The sequence below is a fragment of the Bombyx mori genome, chromosome 25 (assembly GCF_030269925.1).
Source record: "Bombyx mori chromosome 25, ASM3026992v2".
Taxonomy (NCBI): Eukaryota; Metazoa; Arthropoda; class Insecta; order Lepidoptera; family Bombycidae; genus Bombyx; species Bombyx mori.
Genome location: NC_085131.1, coordinates 4,057,162 through 4,079,998, shown reverse-complemented (window position 1 = coordinate 4,079,998; position 22,837 = coordinate 4,057,162). Strand labels below are relative to the sequence as shown.

Here is a 22,837-nt window from a genome sequence, read left to right as displayed (position 1 = left end):
CAATAAGAATAAAGAAAAAGCACATCTAATATTAAATAGCAAATCCCATACACGACTTTTTGGTAGGATCGCGATCTATAAAGTATCGGAAAACGGCAATGCATTTCGTTTTGAGGGGTGGGGCGGCTGTTAAACAATGCTATAACGAATATATAACGAATCCGACCTCATTTCTCATGTGGAACTTGCATTGTAATATCTGCGAGCTTCGATAATTAAAATCAAGTGGACTGTGAGCTCGTCCATACATATATCTAGTCAGTGAAAAAAAAAAGCTAAAAATAGACAAAGCTAAACCAACTAACTGAAAAAAAACAAGAAAATAACTGCCTAAATATTATATGTGTAGAGTTCAGTAACCTAAAACTATATGTACACAGTAGATGTAGAGTCAAGTCGCGCTCACATTCAAAAGCCTGCAACCACTTGACTGTCCTACATTCATCCTTACAAGGAACTTTTTAAGACACTTTGTATCTTGAATGTTTGTGACGCAGTAGAAAGATTCAGATCTCTGTAATTTGCTTTAATAAGTTATGTTAAGTTTTATGTAAATCACTACAGAAATTTAGTTCTATTAAAAAAATTATTATATATTAAATTTTTAAGATTCTCCAACAAGATTTTCAGATGTTGGATACATAAAACAAACCCACGATAGAGTATTACAAACAGATGTAATTATAGCCATTTCCCTATACAGTTACGTTCTTACGTCGGCCTCAAAATCTCAGTCATCGACAAGGGCCATAAAACTCCCCTATAGATTCGTGACCTAATTTTTTCAATGATCAAAGGCTCAAACTGAATCTCAACTGGGACTTGGGAATTTTTTCAATTAAGCAATTCAAAGGTCGACAGGAAAAGCGCTTAGTAGACTAAAATATAACACTCCTGGTGTATCTGTATCGAGTGTTACTACTGCAAGTAACTATGCATGTGCTCAACTACCGCAGACCGGTATAATTTTTTTAACGAAATACGTACTTGGGTACAAGGTTTTGGTTTGGTTGGTTCTTCTTCTTCTCAGTCGTGTCACTCTTGACAGAGTGGTCGTGATCGTCATGTAGTGTTGTAAGGGGCAGACTTGATGCGTCTCACGATGTCGCGCCATCTCTCCCTGCTCGAGGCCATTCTACTGCACTCATTTAGGGGACCTCCCACTGCAGTTTTAATTTGGTCGGTCCACCGCATTGGTGGCCTCCCGCGCAAGGTTTTAAAACTAAATTATATCTGAACTGTACCAATATAACACACATTAACGTTGACTGAAAAACCTTTTTTTTGTTGATTGCTTTGATGGGTAGACGAGCACAGCCCACCTGGTGGATGTCTACAACGTAAATGCACCACCCACCTTGAGATATAAGTTCTAAGGTCTCACAGTATAGTTACAACGGCTGCCCCGCACTTCAAGCCGAAACGCATTACTGATTCACGGCAGAAATAGGCAGTGTGGTGGTACATACCCGTGCGGACTCACAAGACGTCCTACCACCAAAAAAGGCTGTTCACGAATGACTTCAAAGTTGAACGTTCAAGATCCATCCCACAATTTCTATAAATTTATATAAATACTGATGGTAATTGGAAGTCTGCATGGGTAGGTGCCAAACTGATTGCTTTTTGCTCCTAAACAGTTATACTGTCCAATACTGAAGTCGTCGCACAGATAAGACACCGGGTATTTTTGTATCGAATGATGTAAGTATGCCGGTCTTCGACTCCCCTAGGCAGGTACCTATACTTCTTACCATTATCCCGCTATGTGGCGTCAAACCTCATTATACATCATATCTGTACTGATACTCTTCTCTCGCGTATCCTCTTTCACAAAGTTCATTAATGTCCTTTTAGAATGGTCCCTCTTCACATTACCATAGAGACAGGTACCGATTTTTCTAAATTAAATACGTATTTATCTCATGTTCACCAATGACTCCGCCGACTAATAAATAACATCATTTAATAAAAATCTCGTAATTACATAGAATCCAGAGATTCACGTTTTGCAGTCTATTGGCTCCCATAACCACTTAACACCAGGTGGGCCGTGAAAATGAAGAGAAATTTGAACCGATTTTTTTAATGTAATAATATTTATTTTAGAGATGTTGTGAAAATTACATATACCTTAAGAACTTCGACGATGAAGTATATTTTCCATTTTTCAATAATAACTACATATTTTTTGCGAAACAAATTATGTTATTTCTAGATTTTTTTTAATAAATACAATTAATTGTAATATAAAATCCAAAAGTCGTAAACGTATTTGAGTTTTCTGTTTCAGTTCTGGCTGAACTCATTTCGAATCGCGATTTTAAAAAGTCTTCAGCCTAATTTTACAAGCATACTACCTATCTACGTTAACCGTCTAACACATGTCAAGAGGTTATTTGAGCCCGTATAAAGTACAACGTAAAATCATCCGTTCTTCTTCACACATAAAGTCCAAAAATTTAAGTAGTTATACCCTATAACTCCTAATAAACGGCCGAAGAAACTTCCTTCGTATGAAACCCAACAAACAGCCTCATTTCAAAACAACAAAAACTAATCTAACACTAAAAAGTATTTTTAAATTAAAGTATTTTTACATTTGCCTCAGTATTTCCACCCTTTTAATTTAAAGTTTTAATGAATGTATACGAAGCATGTTGCTTTTACCCTACGTCTGCAAATCCCCTGCCGCTAAACATTCTCGACCCAATTCAAACGCTCGAGCTCTCCGGGATAACCTAATTCGTTGATTAGTTTAACATGAGTCTCTAAATTCACTTCATTAGTGCTCTGTTTTTGTTATCAAGTCACACGTTGGACGCTAAATGTGTAACAGCTGTGAATTATAGATTAGGACCCGTTGAAACATAATTACAATACAATAAAAGGGATTAATGCCGCTTCCATGAATTTATAGCTCTGAGACCGATGGTTAAATAATAGACCTGTCGTGTTAAGCTACGAAACTGACTAACAGTAATCCAATGGACGTAGCACAACGAACTAGTTTTCCTTTAATTTCAGTGAATTTAAAACTATTTCTATTTTCCTTCAATAAAATCTAGAAGCGTATTCAATAACATTTGGAAATAATAAAGAGAGATCATGATTTCTTTACGACTTTTTTTCCCTGTGCACAAAACAAAGACAAATAATTTGACACCGGCGTCGTGCGCTCTAGCTAAGTTCCGTCGAAAATGGTGATAAATCCTTCGACGTGGTTCGTAATAAAACCCGCAATGTGATACTAAGGAACCTAGTCGAAAGGGCTTTGAAAGTGAAATTGTAAGCTTCAGGCATTCCATGTTCACGTAGTCCCTTTGACGCTGCCCTACGCCGCGGTAAGATGAGGCTCGTTTTGAATGATGATTTGCCTTTCTGTTTTCTTGCTGTAAACGAAATGGATTTTGAATTGATCCGATTGCCATAGTCGCCGAGGGAAGTCAGCGGATTCGATTCAAACATCGGGCAAATATTTGTATAACGAACAGGCCTCCTTGCTTTGTGTTTGGATGCTTAATACCTATATAACTGTCTCTGGTTCCATGATACAGGGAATCCTATCATCGGGGCCAAGTGACTGTAATCCGTTCCCAATTATACCTATTATTACATGTATAAATGAAATAGAAATTTACTCAGAATACCCAACAGTAGGCAGCGACTAGGCTGCAACCTAGAGGTAACTGACGACATTGAGCGACGGTAACCACTCACCATCAAGTGGGCCGTATGCTCGAATGCCTTCAAGTTCAAAAAGTATACACTAGTAGATAGCGATACAACGATTCACAATCAAAAACTTCATAACAAAGTATAGAAAATAAATTTTAACGCGTCTAATTCACGTAGTAATTTTAGAATAACAATCTCGTATATAATAATGATTTATAAAATACTTTACTACTTGCTAACCAGAATTGAATAAACCTTAATAAAAAATTAAAAACGCAAGCAAAAACTCTTACTATAATATAAACGCTTACCAATTGATACATTCAGTAGCTTAATTGCGAGACGCTTAGTTAATCGTGCGTAACGTTAGAGCGTTATAGCAAAGGGATTAGAAATGTAATCCTATTGAAGAAAAAAAAAACAGTAAACTACTCACCACAAGGTTGACGTATTTTAACTTTGTGACTCATTTTACGTTAAGGAAACTACCGCTTACTTTCTATCTATCTTATATATATCGAACAATGAAAGGCTAAATAACCAAATGGTTAAAGCGACATTTTTACAACATAACAAGAGAGCTGTTTAAAATTTCGTAAGAATAACATAATAATAAAAACTTCTTCAGGTATTTAAATGGAGTAAATTTAATTGAAGTTCAATTAAGAACATCGAATTGTTGACGCTAATATAATACCAATAAAACGCACCTTTAATTACAAAGATAAATGTCGGGTATAAAGCGAACTGTCGCTTAAGCTGTACTTTTTAATTTATGTAGCAGACAATTCAACGGCCAACTGCTCTTTATTTGTGACTGATGCATTGAAACAAAACGGTTACATTACTTATACAATGGTATTAGATTAGAATTTAAAAACTTTAAAATCGTAGTCTTTCGTTACCGTGGTCTGTCAGGAAGTCAATAAAAACATCCGAACGGCGACGTGGTGTACATAGTAGTGATTGAATCCTTATTTTTTATCCTACCTATGCTGATAGCCTTGAGAGGCTATTTCAGCTTCACCCTAACGTGTAGGTGAGCTCACGGGGCTCAAACCGGGAGTGTTGCTAACACTGGCCCTAGCAAGGGCAGTGCTTCGCAGAATCTACCACCGGATCGGAAACGCGACCCACTGAGAAGATCCGGCGAGAAACTCAGTGGGCTGTGTCTATGGGTTAATTCAACTTCGCTTCATTCGCTCGTCGAGCCCTTCGTCGCAAGCGACGGGTTCGACGAGGACGGTGACCGGTGCTTGTGATGCCTAAAAGCACCGTTAATGGAATGGTACTTAAGTTTTGTGTCTCGGCCTATTTAACTACATATAAATAATAATCATAACAACATTTTTCATTAGCCGGTATATAAATTATGAAATCGGACCATAAAAGTAGATTCAGAGGATTCATTCATAGACGAGTACAATTCAAAACCAAAGAAATCGCTTTTTTAAGATGTAATAAATTCAACACTTACACTTTGTTAAACTTTAAGCTCCATTTATATGCTGAAGTATCCACTTATCCGGAGAATGTTTTGAGATTTTTTTTTTTTTCTGTAACGTAATTTATTGGACGTTTAACCTCTAGGTGTGATTGAAAAAAATATAATTGAATAAAATATACACTAAACGTGGCCCGCGATTTCGCCAGCGGATCCGATATCTTATTCAGTAACAATTAGTATTTTCTGAGGACAAAGAATTCCATAAAAACTTTTGCCTGTAGGTGATTGTAGACGAAAAATCGATTCTGTTAATAAGGTTACGATAAGGTTTACGTAAAATCAGTTATTAGTCGGCCCTTACATCGCAAAAAGTACTACAATTAGATAATAATATATTATGTCAAATTTAAACTTATAAAAGTTTAAAAGAGTATTAAAATTTGTTGTCAGGGCCCTGAAACTGCGATACTTTAAGACAAATTATTATTTTTTTGTATGGAAACTAGCGACATCTTGTAGCGGATGCCCCTAAACTTCTATGTTATTAAAGTTAAGGCATTTAAATTATTGTATAACTAAACTAAAAACAGAAAATAAAAAAAATATAAATCGTACAAGATTATTTGTTAAACATAAATTGATTAAATTTTATCAATTTGTGGTTTCTGATAATTTACAAAATCCTTCATTAGAAATAAAATATAGAATAGGTAATATGTTACTGCCATCTACAGGAGCAATTAGAAACTAATCGTATTTGTCGTCAGGGCCCTGAAACTGCGATAATTTAAGACAAATATTTTTTATGGAAACTAGCGACATCTTGTAGCGGATGTCCCTAAACTTCTTTGTTATTAAAGCTAAGACATTTAAATTATTGTGTAAACTAAACACAGAAAATAAAAAATCGTACAAATCCTTATTTGTTAAAGCAATTTCATTAGTTTTTATCAATTTGTGGTTTTTGAAAATTTACAAAATCCTTCATTCGAAATAAAATATAGAATAGGTAATATGTCACTGCCATCTACAGGAGCAATGAGAAACTAATCGAAGCGAAGCCATCTAGTGGCCGACGTCCGTAAACATTTTTGTTGATTGCTTGAGTTGCTTATCTATAAATAATTTATGTGTATTATTTATGTTTGTCGTATTGTATTGGAGTGTAAAGTCGTCTCCGCTTTATATATTTTTTAAAATCTACAGTCGTCTGTAAAAGGACTGTTCTTACAAACAATCCATATCCTTTGTTCCGCTGCATGCAATCACGGGATGTCAGTCTGCTGCGGTAGTCTAGCCGGTAAGTAATGTTTTCCTAGCTGCGGAACCCGACGTCTTTGTGTGACAATCGCGAGCCCATTCAAACCTTTTTGCTTCGAAGCTTCACAGTCATTACTACTCCGGATCGTAATAGACCGCTGAGTAATATTATCGAACCAACTAGGAAAGATTTTTCGAAATTCGTTTTTTTTTAAATAGCCATTTTTAATATAGATTTATTTCTATTTTATGGCTAATAATATGAACGGATAATTCGTCTTAATTATTAATTATGAGAAACCCTAACAATATTTAAAGATATTCATTACAAACAAACAATTTTTATGATTTAAGCGTAACAATGTCATAGTTATATATTTCCCAATAAATTTCGATCATACGTCTAGACTCTAGAGCAAAGTAGTAGCCATCAATTAAACTATAATACTGTTACACCGGTAAGAGTAACGTCATCTATCGCCGAATAGCCGAAACAAATATGAAAGGATCTAGAACATCTAGAACGCTTAAAAAGTACAACGCGATCTATTGTCAGATAGCGGAAACACACGTCGAAAATACTCGACTTGTGAGAAATGTTCTCGATAATTCTGAGTATCGACTATAAAAGCGTTGCAGAGATGGCACGAAGCAGTTAGTAATCGGAACTACTCGAAGCGAAACAGCGAACGGATCACCTGAAGCGAAGCGGAAGAAGCGAATTGAGAATTTTATGGTTCTCGTTAAGTGTTCTAAGTGTCAATACAGCTTTAATTTATACTTCGGTAAAATTTTATTTATCCCGAATCCCAACGCGTAACAATACTATGACATAATTTCGGTTTAATAATTAAGAAGTAGATATTGCAACACCATTACAATTAAGAAGCGACCATCAATCACGACAGACTAAATTCGTTCAGTAATAAACTATCAGTTAATGTAACGACCCAGACGACAGGTTAAACGCTCTATTCGATCTGCAAAACACCAACGCGATCGTTTCATTCCTTGATTGTACTTACACAATATCCATTAAAAAAAGCACATACAAATTTAGACTATAGTACTTTGCAAATAAAGGTCATCCATATAACGGAGATGTTTGCGAATAACCTAAAGCTGGTGGAAAGATGGCTATGGTATTTACTAGCAATTTTACGTGCCTCGGAGGATTTAGGTCGCTTCACAATTTTTTTCATTAAAATTGATTGATGCAAATGAAGCTAGTAGGTTCATTTGTTATTGTTTTACAGCGGTGTAAAATTTTCGCACGGATATCTTTTCTTTTTTTTTTTGCTTAGATGGGTGGACGAGCTCACAGCCCACCTGGTGTTAAGTGGTTACTGGAGCCCATAGACATCCACAACGTAAATGCGCCACACACCTTGAGATACAAGTTCTAAGGTCTCATGTATAGTTACAACGGCTGCCCCACCCTTCAAACCGAAACGCATTACTGCTTCACGGCAGAAATAGGCAGGGTGGTGGTACCCACCCGCACGGACTCACAAGAGGTCCTACCACCAGTAATCTATGTGAATTGTAATATCGATGTGAATTGTGTATACATTTGTATAAAAATATTGATATAAGTTTAATGAAAATATTGATTCGACAACATTACATAAGGTTCGGTAATTTATCGCAATCATATTTAGTCCGTAGTCCGTAGTTGACATAATTTTTCTAAATGTTTTTTTTTTAGGGAGTTTATGACCTGGTAACTGAGACCTTTAGGTCATGTCTTATTTTAATTTATATTCTTATTGTTATGAAAAATGATAATATCAATCATTCTTAGCAGGTCAAATAGACAACAAAGTTTACATCGCAAAGACAACTCCACCACAAAGCTACATCGCCATTGCGATCACGACCCGTCAAGAATGCCGTTTTCTAAGCGACGTTAATTTTTACACGCTCATTCTAGCCACTCTTGAGAAATGGTCTGTAGCTTACTTCGTATTACAGTTAAGCGGACGAGCTAGTGGGCAATCAATAGTTAGTGAACACCCGTGGACGGAACAACGTGGGTGTCGCCTGCCTTTAAACGCTTATTGAAGTCCTCTGCTGCATTGCGGAGTGTCTGCCCACGCTTCAGACCGAAACCCACGATTGATTCGCACCAGAAATCTATATATTAATACGTGAAGCAAAAACTTCGTAGGTATCCCTTTTTACGAAAATTGCGCGGACGGAGGAGTATGAAATTTTCCACACTTATAAAGAATATAGAGAAGAAGTGCACAATGCTAATATTTTTTAAAAATAATGCATAGAACATACTTTAAACCAATAAAGAAAACATTACACACACTACATACCATGTATTTGACGCAACACGCATGCATACTATTTATTGTCAAACTTTTGTTCTTGACGTCTGTTGTCAAATTGAGAATGGATTAAATATTGTTTGTTTTTGTTAATATTTTTTATAGTGTAGTCTTGGCGAAATTTGTGATTATAGAAGTATAACACAGTATTAACACATTATAAAACAACATAGCGTATAATGCGTTAACTTAATTGCTCGATCCCTAAATAGGACGTTGAACTAAAACCACACTGACCACAAACACTTACGAGCAATTTGATACACAAGCAATTCAATTTTAGCTTTTATTTTTAATCGCAGAGGAGTTCATAATAAGAAACTTCGTTTTAAGGAGTTCTTGTCATAGCCATATCATTATTTTAGACTTTAAGACGATGTAATGGGCTACCGGAAACTAATAACAAAAAAATAAAAAGGAATGTTAAATTTACTAATCGTAATTATGAAATTAATTTAACGGCTTGACGAACGATGAAAAATAATTAGATAAAATGTATGAGCTCTTGTTTGGACGCTCATCTTTGCGATGTGTTCGACTAAAATTTGTTATATACATAAGGAGTTATTATTCAAAAAGATTGTCCTCAAAGCTATACAAACTTAAACTAAATAAAAAAAACTTTCACGCTAAACCACCACACGTCATTGGTAATTTAAAAGATCGTTCTGTCATTTCATTCAGTTCTTTTTGATATTTTTACAAAGGCCCACCAAATTGTCTCTCTCAATTATAACAAAAAAAAAAATGAGAATAATAAATTGTGATCGAAACATTTCGTCAACAAAACTAGTACTATACGAAAATGAATACAGCTCCTCGCCGAAAATCGTTAAGTCTGCAGTTCGTAACAGAATATCCAAAAGAGGTAAGCTATTTGCCAGCGTTTTAACAGCTTAGAGTCAGAGCGAACGGAAATTACCAAGCGATGAGAGCTGCAAGGAATGTATGTAGCAACCTCATGTCGACGTAATGTTGTGGAAGTTGAAACACATCCTCGCAGCTTATTGAATTTTAGAACAGATTCTTGCGATTATGAGAACATAATTAATTTTAATACATCAAAAACTGTACATGTAGCTAAAATGATAGACTAGTTGCATTTGCTTACCGTTGGAAGAGCATTGACAAGGAATTCGTGATACAAAATGGTTTACCATAATATTTGTTCCTAAAAAGTTATAGTTGTTAATAATTAAACCTAAGGCCTGGTTACTCTTTATTTATTAAGGCAAAACAGAAAATCGCACCAATTGTGATATAATTAAAGATATATAGTTAGCAGATCTTAGTTAAACTCGCTGACATGATTAAAAATTATAAGTTAAATCACCACATCGGAAAAACTTAAATTATTTTTAAATGAATTGGTTTATTTTTTACGTCAAAACAAATTATCCATTTGTAGACAAGGAGTTTCCTTCATACAAAATTACACGTGTAGGACGATGTTTTTTAAAATAGAAGTGCTCATAAATCTAGCGTAGGAAATGTTATTTATGGCTCTCACAAATGAGAGGTTATAAAAAGGACTGTACGAAAGATTTGAAAGGCGCTTAGAGTTTTTAATGAAACGAAATGATTCTCATTAATTGCGTCTCTAATAATAAAAAGGACACTTTTACAAAATTCTGAAATGAATTTGGTTTTTAAGGTTTTTATAAAATGTCTATTTGATACAACTAATTGATGACTCTTTATCTGTTTTACACTGGTGGTAGGACCTCTTATGAGTCCGCACGGGCAGGTACCACCACCCCGCCTATTTCTGCCGTGAAGCAGTAATGTGTTTCGGTTCGAAGGGGGGGGCAGCCGTTGTAACTACACTGAGACCTTAGAACTTATATTTCAAGGTGGGTGACGCATTTACGTCGTAGATGTCTATGGGCTCCAGTAACCACTTAACACCAGGTGGGCTGTTAGCTCGTCCACCCATCTAAGAAAAAGAAAAAAAAAGATGTTCTCTTCATCTTGAATACTTCGGTAGTACTCACTTAGTGAACTTAACTTCAGTTATTGGAACTTTGTGGTTCTGCGGATGACCTATCTTTGGATATCATTCAGTGCATTTGTCAAAAATACCCAATCGAATCCAAAAGAATTTATAAAATTTACTCAACCCAATTAAACAGGCTCAAAAATTAAATATTTGCACACATTTCATCAATTTGCATTATAACTACATCCTGTACGCGATTGTTCTTCCGACATATCAGTCATGTGAATTTAAATAATCACATAGCGTAGGCGATAGTCGATTGTCAACGGCTGATATAATTACATCCATTGTAAATATTTGCATGACTTTTGTTTTGTTTAGCTAGTTTCAGAGGTCAAGCCTATTTTTTTCTTTTTTTTATATCATATTTGGGTGGACGAGCTCGCAGCCCACCTGGTTTTAAGTAATTACTGGAGCCCACAGACATATACACATATCCCACGTTGTAGATGTCTATGGGCTCCAATAACCACTTGACACCAGGTGGGCTGTGAGCTCGTCCACCCAAAAAAAATATACAACGTAAATGCGCCACCCACCTTGAGATATGAGTTCTAAGGTCTCAGTATAGTTACAACGGCTGCCCCGCCCTTCAAAGCGAAACGCATTACTGCTTCACGGCAGAAATAGGCAGGGTGGTGGTACCTACACATGCGGACTCCCAAGAAGTCCTACCACCAGTTATTACGCAAATTATATTTTTGCGAGCTTGATTTTTATTACAAGATGTTATTCCTGCACCGAATTTGTCAAAATTGGTACCCGCATGCGGGATTCGAACACCATGGCATCGATAGATACAAATGCATCGGACGTCTTATCCTTTAGGCCACAACGACTTCAAAACAACTCAATAGAATGTAATAAAATATCAATATTAAAATACTCAACGGTCATGTGCTTTAGTGAAAGAAATTTGTATTTAATTATAATATTATAAAGAAATATAAAAACACATTCATAGAACTCGCTATCTCGATTGAAACATGCAGTAATTAGACTTTTTTTTTTCAATTCAGTTTGATAATCAGAGCCAGAGATAGGCAAATTATGACACTGGCGTCATTATCTTATTTGGTATCATTTTGTACGCTATTCTAGTATAGAAAGGGAACACCATGTTTTAAACCATGACCATACTACTTAAACTTTAACGAAGTCTGTCGTTTGTCAATATTGTAAATGAGCAGACGAGGTGTTAAGTGGTTATATAAGCATACGTTTTTACTGGTGGTAAGACCTCTTGTGAGTCCGCACGGGTAGGTACCACCGCCTTGCCTATTTCTGCCGTGAAGCAGTAATGCGTTTCGGTTTGAAAGGTGGGGCAGTCGTTGTAACTATACTTGACACTTTAGAACTTATATCTCAAGGTGGGTGGTGCAGTTACGTGGTAGATGTCTATGGTCTCCACTAACCACTTAACACCAGGTAGGCTGTGAGCTCGTCCACACATCTAAGCAATAGAAGAAAAAAAAAGCTTGTGATGTGTAATCTGTTTTTTTTTTTCATAATCGTATTTTTGTTGTCGAATATGTCCAATAATCTTAAGTCGTTAAACAAATTAATGGTTAATCAACAACAATATACCATCAATAAAGGCTTACGGCAATATTAGATGAGTGAACGTAACCGAGACCATAAATCTACCGCTACACGTTCGTTCAATCGGTTTGGAGGTGACTTAATTTCATGAAATATGTACATACTAATGAGATTAGCGTTTTTATATGCGCTTACGAGTCGTGGCTATTTTCACATTTTTATCTCGCGCTTACACACTCGCAACTAACTTATTTACTGGTGGTAGAACCTCATGTGAATCCGCGCGGGTAGGTACCACCACCCTGCCTATTTCTGCCGTGAAGCAGTAATGCGTTTCGGTTCGAAGGGTGGGGCAGCCGTTATAACTATACTTGAGACCTTAGAACTTATATCTCAAGGTGGGTGGCGCATTTACGTTGTAGATGTCTAATGGATCCAGTAACCACTTAACACCAGGTGGGCTGTGAGCTCTTCCGCCAATCTAAGCAATAAAAAAAATTAACGCAAATTAGGAACCATTGATATAAATACCGACATTATGCCGAAATCTTGCGAAAGAACCTCGAATAAAGTGGAAATGTGCCAAAATAGGATAAGGTCTCAACTGTCATCTCGAACTGTAATGTTGATATTAATATTCTACTCAGCATTTGGTCAAACTACCTATTAATTCATTACCACACTCGTCCAATCTCATTTATTTCTAAGAAACTACCGCTAAACAGGGCTGTGATAAATTCTGATCTGTCTAAAAAGCATTTTCGGTGTACACGGACGTTTTTTTACGAGAAAGCCAGTTAAACAAAAGGCTCCCGAAATAGCATTCTCATGGTCCTCGGGCCATTGTTTTCCAGATTAGGGAAAAGAATGTACGCTCCTGTTTAGGGCTGACAAGTGTTTGCTTATCGTCTTGGCGTGACAGGCACTTGTTTAAAGATATATTGGTAAACCAAATTAAAATTTACGAAAGCATGCGATAAGTTTACTGGAACAATCGAGAAACTGGTTTTATTTAAAAATAAAAGGGTGCGTGTACTTATGTACGCGCGTAAGAAGTTATACTTTTTTTTTTTTTTTTTGTATACATATTAAATAATTAATAATAAATATTTAACGTTAATAATTTAATAATATTTAGTGTGAATTATATTAAATAATAATTTTGTCATTTATATTACTAAAAAATGAATGCAAATAACACTTTTTTTACTAGTGTACATGCGCGAAAGTTCACCTGCGGCTATATTCAGACTCGCAAAGTTACGTCGGTCGTATTGTAATGTGCGATTTAGTGGGCAACTTCATTCTGTTAATTTTGTGTCACGGTGCGCGCGCATCGTAAAATTTCACTCTCATTATTTTTCATAACGCGCCTAAAGAAGTATAACTTCAAAAATATCCCTATTATTTTCCGCGACGCCCCTGTAGTTAGAAGAGTCTACGATGCCTGATTTTTCAGGCTCACGTTCCGTTACTCAAGTTGTTTTTCATGTAACTAGGTAGGTATGCTATTGTCAGAGCTATGAGTCGTTGAGCTATTTTCAACGTAAGCTCTAGACTATGCTAACATTGAGAGTAGGCTAGAAAGTTTCTTAAAGCCGGAAGATTTAAAACACTAGATTAGAAGGCCGATACTTTACAATGGTAATCTGCGGATATTGTTTTTGTAAGCACCAACAATATTTTTAATAGTAACTTATCCCTTATTCTTTCTACTTCGACTTTTATTAAGTAACTAGCCGTACTCGCCCGCTTCGCTGGGCATTTAAAATTAACATCATTATTTATTGTCATTATTATTAGGGAGTCCAACACTCATCATATAAATATTAGCCTATCCATTAAGTACCTACATGTATTTTCTACATGGATACCAAGTTTCAAGTCAATCGGATGCACGGTTCAGTAGTTATACGGAACATCCGTAAAAACCACTGTAAATTTATATATTAGTATAGATTAACTACTTTTCGACAGGATTAGATCTTACGTGATTTAAAAATTACACTGTCAACTTCCAATACTTTTCTCATGAAATAAACTGTCAATTATTCTCAAACTGTGTATTAATAACACATAAATATTGCGATTAGACGGTAATATTCTCATAATTATTTTATATCAATTCGCCACGTTCATTATGTACGATTCATTATTATGTATGATATACAAATGATGAATGAAAGTTGAAGAGTCATGATGCGTGGAAAATGTTTCTGCGGTAATTAGTGAGTGATATGTGTAATGATGATTGTGGTACATATCGATTCATTATTCTTTGTGGTGCTGAAATATGGAATGTTCAGAATTATCGTAACAGTGATGTGGATTAAATATGTTTATAATTATGATTTCAAGCAAAACTATTAGTTTTAAGACTTGTGACTTGAGGCCGAAAAAGGGATGTCCTTTAATAGCCTTAGATTCATCAATCTTATGCTTAGTTAGACTTTACTATTGCACCCGCGAAAGAATAAAAAGCAATTCAAAGACTTAAAAAAGATTACTGTTACACATTTCTACCTGTTTTTATAACGATGATTCGCGTAGAGTATTACTGATCCTTGCCGAACCTAGATGTGTTTCCATGAACACCGGTCATTATTATAATGATACTCATACAGACATCAAATCTGAAGTTCAACTTTACATAAAAATCTTAGACTTACCGCCTTTCCCACTTACCCTCATTGTTTGATCAAAAAAATTAACGACTTTATATTCTGTATTTAGTCAATGTATTTTTTTCTTATTATAATAATACAGTTATGTTATTAGATTATTTATTAGCTTTGAAATTGTCTTTATCGATGTCATGATTTAATGGGTTCGCAAGGAGCCACGCCGGGCCGGCTCCGTTCTTATTCTAATGATGATGCGATGGTTGGATACGCACGGTGAGTGTCGTGTGAATGTTCCTTCGCTATGTGGGTTCATTGTTATTCACTCATTATCTATACAACTTTGGTGCATGAATATGTAATCAGTCCGATTTGGATTATAATTACACTTCCACTACATTCACCATAAAAAAGTCTTTGAATTTGCTTATTTAAATTTAGTTTGTTTTAAAATTAGTCACTATGATAAAAAGTTATCGGACTCTGTAACAACAACAAGTGAACGGCAAGAAAACCAGTCGTCATATTTTCATAAGTAGTTGTCGTTTTAAAATTGTTTTCATCGAGTTTGTTGTACGATTATTATTACCGCTAATTCAAAAAGTTTGAGAACCAATTTTGAAACTCGTATGATTAAAGTTTAAAATTGGTCACCTTCATGATTTTTATTACTTGACAGTCTATTAATTCAATTTTTGTGACTACATGATCTCATCACCCATCTGTTACGGGAGCCCATAAACATTAATAATGCAATGCCGCCACCCATCTTGAGGCACCGAAAGCATTTGAGCTTTGGAGGCAGAAATAGGCAGACAAAATCCTACCCGTGCGATCTGACAAAATACGACCAGTAAAAACAGAAAATGTATTACCTACAAAGGCGCACGCGATTTTATATCTTGACTTTCAGTGTAGTGCTCTAAGATCTTTAGTTATTCGTCCCAGACGGGTCGCAGGATTTGACCTTTAAGTGAAGTTACTTTCGGGCGACCCGACATTGTTTAAAGGACAAATTTCGTAAGATTTAGGTTAAATATTTTTTTATTGCTTAGATGGGTTAGACTAACAGCTCGCAACCCTTAGCCCTCCTGGTATTAATTGGTACTGGAGCACCTAAACATTAACAACGTAAATGCTGCCACCCCCCTTGAGCATGAGTTCTAAGTCTTAGTTTTATAGTACAACGGCTGCCCCACTCTTCGAGCCGAAACGCGTTATTGCTTCACGGCAGAAATTGACAGGGTGGTGGAACCTACTCGTGCGGGCTCAGAAGATTCTCTACGACCAGAACTACATTTTTTTCCTAGATACATATAAAAGCATTTAAGAATTATTAATCGTATACTCGTCGTGTCTCTATTACGTTGTGTAGTAATAAGATCGAACCGTGAAGTTTTTAATTGGAATCGTTATGACATATCGTCTTTTCGCATTAAAAGTGTACAATTTTCAAAATTATTCGTAATTGAGTGAGAGAATATGCGGAATAATTTGGTATCACCAGTATTTTTCTCATAAATACTGTCAAAAGAGCGTAGTTTCGTTTTTTTTTTAGTTTACCTATGTTTTGACTACTATTAACAAAATTAATACATAATTTTATCTTATTTTAAAAGATATATAATGTAACTGGTAAAAAATAAAAAATAAATGTTGTAAAGATGATTAATATTTAAAATATCACATGTTAAACCTTTAAAACGGTCTCCTGTAAAATTAGTAAGTTTTGAGATTACACAGTTTTAATGCTAGAAGACGATATAATTCATGTTCTGAACAGAGTAGTATCATCATTCATCATTATCCTGCCCTTCTCCCAGTCACCTGGGGTCGGCGCAACATGTTTTCTCCTTCCATACTCTTCTATCATATACCATTTCTTCGCTCACTCCCCTCCTACCCATATCGTCTTTCACACAATCCATCCATTTCTTCTTAGGTCTACCTCTTCCTCTAAATCCTTCCACATTCATAGTTAACACTCTCTTAACAACCTCATTTTCATTCCGTCTCATCACATGTCCATACCATCCCAAACGTGCACTCCTCATCTTCTCAGTCACAGGTGCCACTTTCAGACTTCCTCTAACATATTCATTCCGTATTCTATCCATTCTCGTTACTCCACACATCCATCGCAACATTCGCATCTCTGCTGCATGCAATCGCCTTTCATCCGCCACTTTCGTTGTCCAACACGCTGATCCATACAAGACGGCAGGCCTTATTAAGGTCTTATATATCTTCCCTTTTAGGGGAAGAGGGATGTATGAACAGAGTAGTATATTCGAGCAAAAAAAAAATTTGTATTTTTATTCAATTATTCTTACTTTTCTAATTTCAAGATGTTGTCAACTATTGCACTGTCGATTGCACTAGGTGTAATAGAGGTGACGCGGACGTCTGTCATGAGTTTCTTGTAAATTTGTCAATATTTTATATTGATGATCACTTTGTTGGTTCAACTAACTAAATAAATAAATATTCCACAGACACCAACTCGAGTAACGTCTTATCCACTGTATTTTTAGCGAACGATTATATAAGTTTACAACGGCTAACTGATTGTTAGTGCCATGGACGGTCAAAGATCTCCTGAAATCATTAACAAATAGTATACAGCGTTAATTCCGTTCGAGGCCATCGAATTCGAAGTGCACCTATCAAACCGGAACACCTTATAGCTTGGCGGCGGGCTGGTGCCAGCTTATCCGCTCACGATACGCCCACGCAATCAAAATTTACATTGCGGTGGTATTGTAAACCAAAATCAGATACACCATATATGTTTCACAACATACATTGTATTAATAATTAAAAGTACTTTAGCAGTTTAGTTGCGTTTTTACTGTCACTAGAGGTCCCGCTGTAGTCGAAATTCGACTATAATTAATTGGAATTGTAAGTTTGTACACTATTATGATTGTATTTTATACTTCTATAATCACAAATTTCGCCAAGACTATGCTATAAAAAATATTAACAAAGACAAACAACATTTAATCTATTCTCAATTTGACAACAGACGTCAAGAGCAAAAGTTCGACAATAAATAGTATGCACGCGTGTGTGCGTCAAATACATGGTATGTAGTGTGTGTAATGTTTTCTTAATTGATTTAATGTATCTTTTATGCATTATTTTAAAAAAATATTAGCATTGTGCACTTCTTCTCTATATTCTCTATAAGTGTGGAAAATTTCATACTTCTCCGTCCGCGCAATTTTCGTAAAAAGGGATACAAAGTTTTTGCTTCACGTATTAATATATAGATTCTATATTTTATTATATACATTGATGATGTTACATATCGCGCATAACAGTGCAATAACGTCACTTATGCAAATTATGTAATTTTTCAGGAGAAACGTTGGAAAATTCAACTACTCATTATATCATTTTTATATAGTTCCGCTAGGCTATAGAAATAAAATGATAATATTTAAACTAGAACTATAAACTTCACCAGTAAAAGCAAAAACATCTCGCTCGTCTCACATTGGGTTCCAACATGTTATACATCAGCACAGAACATTACAGGTATCATGTACATTGATTTCAAACTAAATGCTAACACAATTACAGGTACCGACTGTGCCTTGCATTAATAAAAAAAACGGCTCATTGTATAAAAAAAAACTAAATGTAACATTACATTGAAGTCGTCGTGGCCTAACGGATAAGACGTCCGGTGCATTCGTGTTGAGCGATGCACCGGTGTTCGAATCCTGCAGGCGGGTACCAATTTTTCTAATGGAATACGTACTCAACAAATGTTCACGATTGATTTCCACGGTGAAGGAATAACATCGTGTAATAAAAATCAAACCCGCAAAATTATAATTTGCGTAATTACTGGTGGTAGGACCTCTTGTGAGTCCGCACGGGTAGGTACCATCACCCTGCCTATTTCTGCCGTGAAGCAGTAATGCGTTTCGGTTTGAAGGGTGGGGCAGCCGTTGTAACTATAATTGAGACCTCAGAACTTAAATCTCAAGGTGGGTGGCGCATTTACGTTGTAGATGTCTATGGGCTCCAGTAACCACTTAACATCAGGTGGGCTGTGAGCTCGTCCACTCATCTAAGCAATAAAAAAATTACACATTTACTACCAGATACGCTATTACTTAATTGAAAAAGCTCATTGATCAAGGTTGTAGACTTCTCGTCTACAACTGTCAACAGTGCCAGCAAAGACGTCCAGAGAATACTTGCTATGCAAATTGTTTAATTCCCCAACTAGTCTGCTGAGAGGCGCGTTCTTACCGAGGTTAATGTAGTATCTGGGAATCCTGAACATCATCAGCTTCGAAGCCCTTTGCTTTGGTAGAGTCGAGGTGTCATCGCTTGGGTTGATTCGAAGCATATACGTTCCCTTAGGAGGAATGAGGACGTCTCAGAATTTTCTTATTTCAAGCGTTTACCATTATTAATGTTTTCACCCAACGGTCGAGATTCAATTAATTAAGGACACTTCTAGATTTAGTTCGTAATGATTTTTTATTTAAATTATTTAATAATGAATTTTAGTTTATATGTCATTTGTCGTGAGAAAATAAAAGGTTATAATTAAATCACATTGTTGACATATTTTGTTGTAAAGAAAAAGAAAAAAAAAACTGTTGACAAATAGATGAAAAAAGGTAACTGAATTGTTTTGTTTTTTATTCCAAACGATTCTAATACTATTTCTTGGTATTATTTGCGTGGTCATACCAACATTTATGAATTTATTTCTGAACACAATTTTGGTTTTTTAATTGGCAGCCGTTTAATATGCCATTGTCAATGTCCAATAGTTATTACCGTAACTTGTTCTGTTAGCTAAACCTGTTTGTTTTTTGTTCATAAGATGACTAATTTTCATACTCAAACATTTCGGATACGTGTCACTATCATGTATTATCTTTGAAAGAAAGATTAGCCGTTATGTAGTGGTAGTTTCGACTTTATTACTTCGAATTTAGGAATGACGAGTCTTCTTTTTCGCCACCTTATCCCACTAGGTGGGGTCGGAACAGCTAATTTTTCTCTTCCATTCTCTTCTATCAGCCGTCAACCCAACACTCATTCTCTCTCTCTCTCTCATGTCGTCATTCACACACTCCATCCCTTCGGTCGACCTCTTCCCCCTCTACCTTTTTTTTATTGCTTAGATGGGTGGACGAGCGCACAGCCCACCTGGTGTTAAGTGGTTACTGGAGCCCATAGACATCTACAACGTAAATGCGCCACCCACCTTGAGATATAAGTTCTAAGGTCTCAGGTATAGTTACTACCATTTCCATACATTTCCTAGTAACATGCATCTTCTCTCTACGCATCACATGTCCATACCACGCTAACCGTCCGCTCTTTAATTTGTTGATTACTGGGGCTACTTTCACACTTCCTCTGATATACTCATTCTTTATCTTGTCCATTCTTGTCACTCCACACATCCATCTCAACAGTCGCATCTCTGCCGCATGCACACCTCTTTCATGCTTTACTTTCGTCGCCCAACATTCAGATCCATACAGTAACGACAGGTCTAATGATCGTTTTGGAAAAATTTCCCTTTACGAGTAAATTCCAAAATATAAAAGAAACGAAAAATATTTTAATTGCAAATTTGTCTTTGGAAATGGTTACAAAATATATATTGGCATTACTGTGAGTCAGTTACTTTGTTTTTGAACGAGATTGTACATACAGCTTGTTTGCTCTTTGCACGCCCACTCTATACATATTCGGAGTGTGCGAGTCAAATACGAACCAGTAAAAATGTCGCGTCTGTTTAACCCGATTTCGCGGCTATGAACGATTTTTTTTCCTACCTATTGCTAGTAACCTCGGGGTGTTATGATAATTTCACCGAACGTGAGAGCGTTAACAATTTATCTAGAAGTGTTGAATATCTTCTAATTGTTGTATCTACAGTGCGTTATCACGTCATTACGGATCCTCTCGATCCATTAACGGTGCTTTTAGGTATCACAAGCACCGGTCACCGTCCTCGTCGAACCCGTAGCTCGCGACGAAGAGCTCGACAAGCGAATCAACCCATAGATACAGCCCACTGAGTTTCTCGACGGATCTTCTCAGCATAGGTAGGAAGAAAAAAAGACCTGTGGCACTCGGGGACTGCCGCGGTATAGCTATTGCAAAGCATTTTTTATCAACTTATGCAATTACAATTAGACAATAATAGTTTAATATTAAAACAATAATAAAAATAAGACCACGCTATATTTATAAACATTAACAAAAGCAAATCATTAACTGTCCCCTTCACACTCATAAGCTAGACCGCGTGAGAGACAGGTGGGCAGACTTTTCATGATGCTCATGCAGTGCGACGTCACGCCGCGCGCTTATTCACAAACACTACACCAGCGCAACGTGTAAATGTGTTGAATGCGAACTACATAGTAGGCGTAGTGGGGGGGTGTCAGGTTATTTTCGTTATGGAATTTCTTGATTCAGTCGTCGCGCTCAAGGCCCGCGATAGAAGCTATGCAATAGCTTAAAAAGTGCGTTGAGCTATATCTGAATTTGACTTCTATTAAAAAAGGCTGCCGGAAACCTAGATATTAATAAAATTTTAACAATTAATAACAACAATACTGCTTTATATGTAAATGAAAGTTGCTAACTAATTTTAAGCCCTTAAAATTACTGAGTAGATGTGTGTATTGGTTGATTGGTTGTACCAATCTCTCTGGCTCGCTTTGAATATATTTTATCCATTATATTTGTTTGAATACGAATATAATTTGTTACTTGCATTCTATACATATTTTATCATCATACTATCAAGAGAAATCTACTGTATGTCGGCCTAAATCGCTACAACTTTTGTTTTATTAAACACCATACTACAGACGCACGATCTTCATGTCACGTCAACAATAAAACACTTGAATGAATCAATAGGTTTTATGTGAACAACAAAAAAGGGAAAGCGCGCTGTAAACGACTTGTTACCGGAATTGTTCGACGAGTATCCCACGTGTGACGTCTCCCGTCCAACAAGCGAGGCATTATTTGTACTCCCACATAGTGGAGTTAAGAATGTAGCGTTTTCGTAATCCATACTATTTCATGGGAAGGCTTCGCCTACGACGTGGTTTTATTGCCATGTGAGCGGTAATTGACGCCTTTTTAATATTAGTTGACGTTTACAGTTTGATTATGGTGTTGCGGTGAAAATATCGTCGCGTTTGAAATTGCTATTTATTGTTCCTACCTATGCTGGTAACCTCGGGAGGTTATGCCAGTTTAACCGAGCGAGTAGGTGAGCTCACTCGGCTCTAATCTGATGACGATGCTAATACAGTGCTCCGCAGAATATACCACCGGATCAGGAACGCGACCCTTTGAAAAGATCCGGCGAGAAACTAAGTTTTTTTTTTATCGCCTAAATGGGGATCGCGCTCACAGCCCACCTGGTGTTAAGTGGTTACTGAAGCCCATAGACATCTACAAAGTAAGTGCGCCACCCATCTCGAGACATAAGTTCTAAGGTCTCAAGTATAGTTACAACGGCTGCCCTCACCCTTCAAACCGAAACACATTACTGCTTCACGACTGAAATAGGCAGGGTGGTGGTACCTACCCGTACGGACTCACAAGAGGTCCTAACACCAGTAAAAAGTAAAGTGGGCTGTGTCTGACGGTTAGTTTGCTCACAGAGCCCTTCGTCGTAAGCAACGGGTTCGACAAGGACGGTAACCGGTGCTTTTTAGGTACCTAAAAACACCGCTGGTTGATCTGGAGGATCCGAAATGACGCGCTTAGGGCGATGGCGCGATGACTGTATAACGTTTGGTCCGCAGGATTATAGTATGTAGTTTCCGGCGTTTTTCTTTTTGCATTAATAGCCAACAAAAACTGTTGGTTATAGAAAAAGATGCGTATAAAATCATTTTATACGTCAACGAAACGTTGTAGTGAATAATGTCAT

At 36.4% G+C, this 22,837-nt stretch overlaps 1 protein-coding gene across 2 annotated transcripts in view; it reads left to right on the top strand.

Annotated features, from left to right (window-relative positions):
* LOC101739010 (myosin-I heavy chain) overlaps window positions 1–22,837 on the top strand; it is a 111,552-nt gene that overhangs the window by 42,030 nt on the left and 46,685 nt on the right. Inside the window, exon 1 of one of the 2 annotated variants that reach the window (XM_021353565.3) lies at window positions 9,396–9,592. The exons of the other annotated variant lie outside the window; for it this stretch is intronic. Coding sequence (XP_021209240.2) covers window positions 9,472–9,592 — 121 coding nt within the window. The 5' untranslated portion in view covers window positions 9,396–9,471. Of the gene's footprint in view, window positions 1–9,395; window positions 9,593–22,837 lie in introns of those variants that run through there. 2 annotated transcript variants of the gene reach the window in all.